The 11,023-nt window shown below is 31.4% G+C and overlaps 3 protein-coding genes across 3 annotated transcripts; 1 reads left to right on the top strand and 2 right to left on the bottom strand.

Moving 5' to 3' along the window:
• Positions 1-1,173: 1,173 nt before the first annotated feature.
• On the top strand, positions 1,174-2,871 carry LOC125824780 (tetraspanin-7-like). Its single transcript, XM_049504128.1, has 2 exons — positions 1,174-1,717; positions 2,482-2,871. Exons 1-2 carry the CDS (start codon positions 1,289-1,291, stop codon positions 2,869-2,871), a joined length of 819 nt encoding a protein of 272 aa, XP_049360085.1. The 5' UTR covers positions 1,174-1,288.
• Positions 2,872-4,988: 2,117 nt separating this feature from the next.
• On the bottom strand, positions 4,989-5,505 carry LOC125824781 (protein phosphatase inhibitor 2-like). The gene has a single exon (XM_049504130.1). The coding sequence runs from the start codon at positions 5,463-5,465 to the stop codon at positions 4,989-4,991; it is 477 nt and encodes a 158-aa protein (XP_049360087.1). The 5' UTR covers positions 5,466-5,505.
• Positions 5,506-6,905: 1,400 nt separating this feature from the next.
• Positions 6,906-10,816, bottom strand: LOC125824772 (uncharacterized protein At4g28440). The gene is made up of 3 exons (XM_049504122.1): positions 10,705-10,816; positions 10,266-10,483; positions 6,906-7,359 (listed from the first exon to the last, which is right to left on the bottom strand). The coding sequence occupies exons 2-3, from the start codon at positions 10,468-10,470 to the stop codon at positions 7,169-7,171; spliced, it is 396 nt and encodes a 131-aa protein (XP_049360079.1). The 5' UTR covers positions 10,471-10,483; positions 10,705-10,816; the 3' UTR covers positions 6,906-7,168.
• Positions 10,817-11,023: the final 207 nt, after the last annotated feature.

Raw genomic sequence — 11,023 nt, forward strand, 5'->3', positions numbered from 1 at the left:
ATAGATATTTGACCAACCTAGAAAAACTAATAAGTAATTAATATTCATTGTAATTACTTCATACATTGATTAATTACTTTCACCATTGCATTACTCTATAAAATCTCAACAAATAAATTAAAAATGAAAGATGGACTTATTTATCATTTATTAAAAAGTTTTTAAAAAAATATTAAACAAGGGTAAAATTATAAACTTACTTAGCTTCTTAATGCAAATGAAATCTAAAAAGGTGACATATAAAAAGGAAGGGAGAGAGTAATATTTAGTAGCAAGGGTAAAATAGACACAAAAGGTAAATTATCTCTTGATTTTCTAAATTGGACAAATATTATTAAACAACTATTTTTAGTGTAATGTACAACTATTGTTAAACTGAACGGAGAGAGTAATTTTATTAGATTCAATGCCCTTATCCAATCACATGTAATTAATTCAGTATTTTTTTTAACTGGCTCTATCACGTATATTGGATCTTATATCACCTCATACGTCCATTAACACAATCTAACAACTTCATTAACCTCAAGCGGATAACAACTTGTTTAGACTATAATGGGGTATTATTAGGGGTGTACATCGATCGGTTTGGTTCGGTTTTATGTATTATCGGTTTGGTTTATTAGTTTTTGGTTTTTAAATACGCTAAATCGGCTTTTGGTTTATTGGTTTTGATCTTTAACGGTTCGGTTTTCGGTTTAACCAATAAGAAAAAGTTTTTCAAATAAATATATGACTTCTCTAATAAATTTGACACGACAAGACAATAATGTAACTTTACAAAAGCTCATAAAATAGAAATAATAATAAAAACCATGAAAAAAAACTATACATGTATAACACAAAGAGAAATTAAGAGGAATATGGTGCTTACTTTAGGTTTTGACGATTTGTATAATGTAAAGTTGTGACCTCAAAGTCTAAGTGAAGTATGAATTGATGGCTAAAATAACTATGTAAGATATTGAAATTAATATTTACTAATATTTATATATAGGTAAAAATGATGACAAATTAATACAGTCTGATATATATATATATATATATATATATATCATGTGCGGACTTCAACATTCACAATGTTGAACTTATAACTAAACCAACCATATATGTGTGGTAAATAAAACTTAATGTTTGTGCTAGACCACAAATGACCAAAAACAAGAAAAGGAAGTTATTATCAATTTCTAAAAATAAACAATTGCTAATGACTTTAACCACGTAAAATCAAATAAAAAATACCCCAAAATGAAAAAGCATAGTAAACCTAATATTATTCTTTATCAAGATGGATTTTGGGAAAAATGGTTACATTATCATGCTCATCCTCAATTTATTTGGAATAATCATATCAATTCCTATAATAATTATCCCTCTCATAACAGTTAACAAATTTTGTCGTGAAACATCAATGTCAATGTTTTTAATTGCTGGAATTATGATATTAACATGGTCATTGGCAGGTTTAGCAAGTTCAATATGTTGTTGGAAAATTGGTTTTCAAGAATTTGTTTATATGAGGTCACAAGTTTTTATATTATTTATAGTAGTTCTTTTGGGGACAATGGCATGGTGGCAATCAAGAACAGATTCACGTATGTATACATATTATGATTGGGAAACTTTCAAGAATTGTATGGTCAAGAAACAAATTTGTCAAAGAAATTTAGGACATGGATTGGATAGACTTTCTCCATATGCTTCTAGTACCCTTCAGGTATATATATATACGATTTTTTTCTATTATGATATTCATCGTAGAATGGAAAATTTCTTGATTGTAAGTGTTTTTATTCGTCAATAGATGTATTTAATATGAATTGAACTAATCAGATAAGTGAGTTATGAATATGGAATGGTTTGGTCGTTTGGACAAGAAAAAAAGATATACATAATAAAAAAAAGATGTATTAAATTTGAATTGATTAAAATAGATTAATAAATTAATAGATGAGTCATAAATTAACTCTCTTAAAGTTTGCTTAGCCAACGTGGGTTGTGTCAAAAGTCTAAGAACGGGTTATAACTCAATCTATCTATTATGGTTCAACCTCCTCTTCTCTTTTTTTAACCATAATTCTCAATCTTCAAATTAACATAGTACCAAAATTCTTTCAAATTGATTAAAAAAAAATCAAATCTCAAAATTTAATTTTATATCCTTGGATTTAGGTTGGATTTTGACTTATTATGTTATATTGTCTTGACTCATTTCAATTCGACCTGTTAAATCAAATTAATAACCTAGTCAAAATGCAGCTTATTAAAATTTGGACGGATTGAGCTGATAAATAAATTACTCCACTTCATTTTGCCACCTCTAATTGCAACATGCACCTAAACAATATAGTTGTGCACCATTTCATTCACAACCATTATGATTCTCCACTTCCTTTTGTCCTCCATATGTATATTATTTGTCATTCAATCATCAACAACTTAACATAATAAATCTCTAAATCGATTTTTTTTAAATTTCAGGACGCTTGTTGCAAGTATCCCAAGATATGTAACAACAGTGATAACAATACATCCAAAAACGAGAGCACAAATTCGCGTGACCCTTTTACTTGGATGGATACATACGACGGTTTTCCGGTCGCCGGAAATCAAAACAAGTCTACAGAAACTATTGAAGATTGTCGTCAATGGAGTAGTGATCCCAATAAGCTTTGTTTCGAGTGCTATGCATGCAAAAAGGGCTATTTGTTTAAACAAGATCAAAATTGGGCTACTGCATTGTCAATTTGTGTTATTAATAGTGTTGTGCTCCTTTCATTTTCTTGTTATTTTTATAGTAAGAATTTTGAGGAGCCTGGTAGGGAAAAATCAAAAAGTAGCAAAGTTCATCCTACTAGTGTATACGAATAATATGTATGTAACAACTTATAGAGATGTTACATAAGTGTATCATATGTATATTTAAGTTAAAATTTGTTGTTTCGTTTAGGGAGGATATATAGTTAATTAATATTAATACTTAAAAATTAATGTATATATATTTACTAAGCATGATATATTAAGTGATAAATATATTTTTCAACGACAATTGTGGGCTGATCGAGTTATTTATAGGGGAACTTTCACAAATATAGCCACTATAATAAACTTAATTATACTTCATAGCTATAGTTTGCATATTTACGGTTGTAGCTACAGTTTAAGCTATCTCGTTTGTATAATTTGTGGATTTGTATAATTCGCAGGTTTGTTTAATTCATGGGTACATTTGTATAATTCAGTTATTTTTGCATAAACTCGAAATAATGAATTTATACAATTACAAACATCAGAAGTGTAAACAGTTATACAAATTATATTATACAAATTTGAATTATATAAAAGTTATACAAATTATATTATACAAATTCCGAATTGTACAAACGTGCAAATTATACAAAACTAAAATGCTGAGCCACGTAATTATAACTAAAAGTAGGTCGTGAATTGTAATTAAGGCAAACTATAGTTATGTTAACTAATTAACTAGTATATGTTTGCTTATACGCGTAATTTTCCCTTATTTATATGTGTTTTCATCAAGTTAAGCAATTTAATATTAATAGTTGAAAACTAAGTTATCTATCTATCTCTCTTATATATGTATCATCATTTACCAAGCATGATAAATTAAGTGATAAATATATTTTTCAAAGACGATTGTGGGGTGATCGAGTTATTTATATGTGTTCAAGTATTTCCTCTTTCTTTTAACCAGTGTAATTTTAGTAGGTTTGTTTAAATTTTATATAGTTGCAGTGTAAATAATTTTTCACACCAACAATTCATTGAAAGGATATTTTCAAGCAAGTTTATTTTTTTAAAAAAAAAACAATGTGAGATCTAAATTTTGAGATATGTTACTTACTATAACAAATAAAAATAATTTGATACTATAAAATTATTTATATTGATATTGTATACTTAATGTAGTGCATTTTAATCACCCCTCTAGTTTGAGAAGCCTCTCAAGAGTATTGACGCCCGTAATGACTATTTGAAGCCCAATGTCATTATAGAATAAGGTATATTTCCTTTATTGTTCGGTACGTTAGGTTTTCTCTTTGTTACAATATATTGGATGTGCTCACGCCCTTGTATTTGAGGTGTTGCGTGGTCATTTTGTATTTATATCAATTTAGATATGGAAAAATTTCATAAAAATGCTATAATAATAATAAAATATTTATCATCTATGATAGTAAAATTATTATTTTTTCGAACATAACAATTTTGTGTCATACGAAAGAAAGAGTAGATGTGATGCTAGTGGCCAAGTCCAGTAAGCTAATTTAAGTGGCCCATATGGTCTCTTCCTTTAGCAATTGAAGAAAGAGGAAATTCTGAATCAATTAATTCCAGCAAGTTCCTTTTTTTCGTCTTCTTTTTATTATTATTTTATTATTATTCCAGCTCAAAGTGAACTTATTTTTCAAAATTACTGCTAAAGTTACTTGCAAAATATACTAAAATTGAGAAATTTTAATTTTTTTGCATGTATTATCTACCAATAAAAATTGCCATATAATTCACACTACTTTTTTCACAGTGCCAAAAAAACTTGGTACATTTTCTACTATTGTGATCTCATAACATCAATAATTCATTTCTCTAGCAAAAGTCATGACAACAATTGACATCTAAAGGGAGATATGTCATACAATTACTTGTAAGAAAAATATAAACAAAAAAAAAAACTTCACCAACAATGGTGTCATGACAACATAACATTCATATCTTGAGATCGGAATGAAGAACACCTTTCACGATAAAGTGTTTTGCCTCTTTAATGAATCTACTTGTCACGAGTTTGAATTAGTCAGATCAGTATATAAGAACTTCATATTGATGCAACATAGGTCAACTAACAAGGCAAAACATATTCTACCAAAAGGTAGACCTATCTAATGCAAATCTAAGTGTGAGCTTCAGATATCAAATGATTAAATCAAAAAGAAAAAAAAACGATATTCATGAAAATAAGATGACTATTTTGAAGTATCTTCCTTTTCTTCCTCAATTTCTATGCCCTTAACACCATCATCAATAATATTATTATTATTATCATCATCATCATCATCAAATTCTTGAAGAAGAGATCCATTTCTTTGTAGCTCTTTGATTCTCTTATATTCATCATAATGACCTCTTCTATGCTCTATGAAATTCCTTTTCCTCTCCGATTCGTCAGAATCTTCATCAGCATCAACGTCAACATCAGCATGATTCATAACGACGTCATTATCATCATCATCATTTTTACGAGGATCATCACATATATTTTTATTTGAGCACGATGCCATGTCATCATCCACATCATCGCTACGATTGCCATATTCCTCAAAATTATCATCATCATCAATTTTAGGATGATGATATGGTGTCTTTGGCTCGGTGATCTTCATTCTCACCGGTTTATTCGCTTCAATTTCCTCCAATTTTTCTTCATCCCATTTAACACCCATCTCAACGTACAATACAAATGGATCTAAATAGAACAAAATGAATATAGATGATTCGTATAGTTGATATATTATCAACTAGTTTAATTTATTGAATGGAATATATTTTAATTGATTCTCAATTACTCGAAGAAAGAAAAATGAGGAATGATGAGTTAAAATTTGTATATTAATAAGAGAAGAATAGGAGAAATGTTCAAACAAGTTGAAATTTCATACAGTAATAAATTTACTAGTAATATAAATTGTTTGGACATAAACATGACACGTACATAATTTCATAGTTGTTAGGAAAAAAATTAAATACATCACGAGGATTGGGTTAAAGTCTTCATTTGCATATATAATCACACTATACCTACTCCATGTTATTAATTGGTTTCTGTATTTCCTTCTTTTTTCCTTTTTTACATGTTGTCTTAATGGAGATTACTTTATATATTTTTCTTGTTTTAATCAATTGTCTTAGTTTGTCATTTATAATATATCAAAATCATTGTAATGTTTGATCTTAAACGTGTTATATGGAATATTGAAATAAAAGAGTTACGTTTATCATGAATTAGATGTCTAGTAGATATTAAATGAGCTAGAAATAATATAGCTAGAGTTGAGAATCTTGGCTTTTTTTCTCTTTTTCTAAAAGATGTTTTATAATCAATGACGATATCTGAAATTTTATTGAGAGTGTTTAAAATTTTACTATATATCTCTAAAAAACTATTTCTTTTTTTCGAGTGATCATCATTAAATTAATATAACTACACCATTGTTTATAATTTAATATATATTCTTTATCAACGTTTTCTCCACGGTGACTAGAAATGGCATCGAAAGTCTTCCTTTTATAAGTTGGACTTTGAGGCAATATGCATTTTGTAATGCTTTTCTTGTTTTTAGACTAACAAACGTCAAAGTGGAGTATGCATGAAGTAGTCAGATTCTTCCCGGAACAGCTGGGGCCATTCCGGACTTGAACCAGAGACCTCAACCATGAAGCAAATCATCGCGTCTATTGTCCAACCAATTGGGAGAGAATCAATATATTTCTTTTCGCGAGCGATTCATCCTTCCCAAAGCAGTATACAACTCTATTGTACTGCACTCTCCAAGTGTACTTGCCCACCCACCCCTCATCTCCTTACCCTGGCAAGTCTTTGTGAAATAACTCCGATGAAAAGAAACAAGAAGGCGTTAAGAGACCCTCCTGGCCCGACTAAATACTCCAAGATCCTTTTTCAAACCTGCTCCCATTCCGATTTACTTCTTCATATTGGAAAAAAAGAGTAGCAAGCTTTACGCCACATCATACTATTGCTCTAAACTGGAATATTTACTCTTATGAATCGTAAGATGAGTTAAATATTAGTACTAGAACGTCTGGCCATCGAAAATTTCTCGATTATTAAAAAAAAAAAAAGTTATGATAAGCACCAGATAAAGTAAGTTCTATGGTGGCTACACAATCCTTCCAAATAAATAAACAAGCAAGTTGTACACTACTTTTTATTGCAGCTACATACCTTGCTATCTACAAAAACATTAGACCAGTCACTTTCCACTACAAAAAAAAAAGGACTTTCTGACTTAACAAAACCAGTAGTTTTTACTCAACTAATGAAGCCACATTAGCATATCCCTAAAGAACCAAACTTACTTATACTCTCTGCAAACGGGACATTATCATTGCGATGGGCTGCCTTGAGTTACTGTTCAACAACAGTCACTTGTTCAAACTCGATAAGGGACAGATTACTGTCTTCCTTGACAGAGAAACTAGCAGGTTCGGTAACTTCAATACGTCCCCACCTGTCCACTGCAAGCCTCATTGATCCCTTGAACATATCTATTTTTGCATTGCGCAGAATTACAGTAGCACCTTCTTTCATCATGTCGACTGAAAGAGAAAATACTCAAGTTAACAGAAGGATACGATAAAGAGAACAGCCTGATATCTGACAGAAGCCATGTTCAAGAAGGAAAACCGGAAAGATTCAAGATGCATGAAAGCCTCATTGATACATGTTGTTTGACAGAAAATTCTTCATAATCAATCACCAAAATAATTCAAAATACCGGTTTGCCAAAATGAAGCAAATCAGGAAAGCTGAATATGAAACTAGCGTAAAGACAGATCTCTCTGGCTAAATATCCGATTTCACAATTCTCCTTTCTTGAAATAGTTAATATGATGCTTGCATGAAGCAGAAAAAATAGGAAGTCAGTTTCTTGTGAGAAGACAGGGCTCGGGTTTACTGAACTCTGAAAGAACTAGGATCAACACAAGCTTGGCTTAAATTGCACAGCTAACTGTACAGAAGAAACTACGTGAATGATATTTGCATGCAGTTACAATTCATACAATTCTACATCCCAGTAAAGACGTGTAGTATAATACCAATAAGTGAATGATATCTTCCACACAATCACCTGCAAAATTATGTATGCCTACTTGATGGTGTGCCTTTCATTCAGTGTAGCCTAGAGCAAAAAAGCGCAAAAAACAACTCTAAGATCCGTTGGGGCATTAAGCGCAAATAAAGTCTGGGCTTTAATGAAAAAAGGCACAAAGGGAGAAAAATACAAATATAGTTTCGTCCAAGACTAATAATTATAAGCATAAATAATGAACAAAGAAATTGAAAAAAAAAATACAATAAAGTGAAATATCAATTATCCAGTGTCGCCTCTTCAGAAGAAGTTCATTGGCAAGGAAAAGTATGCCCTAGAACTTTGATGACGACACTGAAGCGCACATTAAGCATAAGGAAGCGCTCAACACCTTTTGAGCCTCACTTCAGAACTTAAGTGTGTCTTTGACAACACTGATTTCATTGCGTATGTAAGTCATTGACAGAGAAGTGTTTAGGGGTTTCCTCTTTTTACTTTTTCCACTGATTTCGAAAACTGAAAATCTACATTATTTTTCCTCAAGAAAGTTAGAGAAGTAACTTAGGTTTTCAGAATAGTCGTTTTCTCGGAAATCAGAAAGCTATTTGGTTCCAATGACTCAAAGATAAGAGCTATTCAGAAGAATTAACATGTTGAATGCCAACTGACTGCCTCTATTCATTCACATCCCACTCAAGTAAAACTCTCAACAGCAATATTGCAAAATGAGCTTTTTGTAAAGTTTCCTACTTTTTGGTATGCTTGTATACAAAAGTGTTTTGCCCCTTCCTTATAATGAAATTATTTCTAGATCATAAGAAATGTAGTAAGTGAGGTTGAACAAATAAGTGAAGTATGTTTCAATTACTTAAGCCTCACAACAAGTTTGGAAGTTAAAATCAGTCAAAAAAGAATCAAACGTAATTCCTTAAATTGAACACAAATAGCAAAGAGATCAAATGACCATATAGGTCATACCAACTAGTTTGGATAACAGCCTAATGGTTGTAGGTAACCGTATCAAGGATTTCTCATTTTCTCCATATTGAGACATAACGTGAATGGTAACCTTACAGAGGGTTACGAATAATCGTACAAGGGATTACTAATTTTGCCATATTGATCCCACAACATGAATGGTGATTGTATAAAGGCATACAAGGTCCAATACCTTTTTCTGATCAGCACTGCATCTCTAAACTAAGGTTGTCTCTACGAAAATGCCTTGTGAAACAGACATAACTTGGAATAGAAATTTGATGTAATCTACCAATACTATATCCTATCATCTTGGACCCTAAATAGGATACGAAGGCTCAAGGATGAACAAAATATCCACATAATGAATACTAGATTTTAGGGATGCTCTGGCTTTAGAACAACCGCAAAAAGGTTTATAGAAGAACAATTAGAATTATCGCCCTGATACATTTTCTGGTTTCACCAAGTGCTACTATCTTGGACCTCAAACCCAATAAAAACCTGAGAGTGAGAGAATACAATGTCATGGCCTCACATAAAAATACAAAGGCATTTTAATTAGTACGACACCAATTATTTTTTAGGCTTAACATTGAGCATTAGATCACACTGCACAACATATTTGAGTAAATGGGGAGAACTTCATTGTTCTTATTTTTTTTTCCCCTTCAACAGCATTAACACAACAAGCTCACAGTAATAATGTATGATCAGACCACCAAAACACATACTAAGAGTCTAAAACCATCAGCTCCTTGTTCAGACAATTAACATTAAAGATACAGTCCTAAATACCATTATACCGTTATAATCCAGACTAATCTCAAACAAAAATCGCAGCAAATTAGAATGACTCCACGAAATCACCACAACATCAACTCCCTTGCTCAGTTAATTAACATTAAAGATACAGTCTTTACTACCATTATACCCTTATAATCCTTTTTAAAAAAAATTGGGGGTAGTTGAAGGGAAAAGGAGGAGGGAATCACAAGATGGGGAATCAAACCCCCACTAACAAGGAAAAAATTCAGGCAATCAACCAATTGAGTTACTAAGATTCTCATACCCCTGTGTTGCTCTGACTCTCTAAAAATGTTGCCACGACCATGTCGGATCCTTCAAAAGAGCACTACTTCTGGAGTATCCAACACACATTTTTTGAAGTGTCCAAGCAACATAGGCTATACCCTTATAATCACGATTAATCTAAAAATTCAACTAGTCAACCAACTGAGCTACTAGGATTCCCCTATACCCTTATAATCATGAGAAACAGATATCATAGCAAGTTAGAATGGATCCATGAAATCACCACCACTGTGAGCCCCTTGAAAATGATACTACTACAAAGCGGGATTCTCTCTTTTTAACGATAGATACTGAATGCTAGATTGAAACAAAAAAAAAAAACTAAACCAAATACAATACCTTGATCATTTCTAGCAGTGAAAATGATCATCCCTGTCTCATCACCAACCAAGCATTCAGCCAATCGCATCTGGCGGCCTTGATTTCCCCTTGGCACTACCATCTTTGTATTAACCACCTTCACAGTAAGATTTAGCCCAGTAGCCATTGGTCTAAGCTGATCAACCTTAGTGAAAACTGGTTGCTGCTTCTTTGGTTCACCCATTTTTATTTTAAACCTAACAAAATCCAAAAAGATCAAATCTTTACATATACCCAAATCGAGAAATTGAAAAATAAACTCAAACACATATTCAGAAAACACAACAGATCAAACAAAATCAAATCTTTGGTCAATAAATCACCACAGAAAGCTGCAGAAAACATACAAATTCTTGAATTTAATATACTGACTAGTTACAGTTTTGAAGAAATAATAAAGATTTAGTTTTTGATTTACCTGAATTGAAGAGAAAAATTGAGATCTGAGTATTCTTCTGGAGATTCAGATTGGAAGTAGGTAACTGAATGGGGCTTTGGTTTTGACGAGACGGCTAAATATCACTTTTCACCCCACGAAATTGTTAAAAGTTTTAATATGCCCCCTAAAGAAACTAATGTTCTATGTTTTACCTTTACAACTAGTTAATCATTCTAATTTAGGCCGGGGTTGATCAGGATTCAGATTGGAAGTAGGAAAACGGAATGTAGATTTGATTTTGACGAGAGGGCTAAATATCACTTTACACCCCACGAAATTGTTAAAAGTTCTTATAAGC

The sequence above is a fragment of the Solanum verrucosum genome, unplaced genomic scaffold, assembly GCF_900185275.1.
Source record: "Solanum verrucosum unplaced genomic scaffold, falcon-dt-bn FXZP01000200.1, whole genome shotgun sequence".
Classification (NCBI taxonomy): domain Eukaryota; kingdom Viridiplantae; phylum Streptophyta; class Magnoliopsida; order Solanales; family Solanaceae; genus Solanum; species Solanum verrucosum.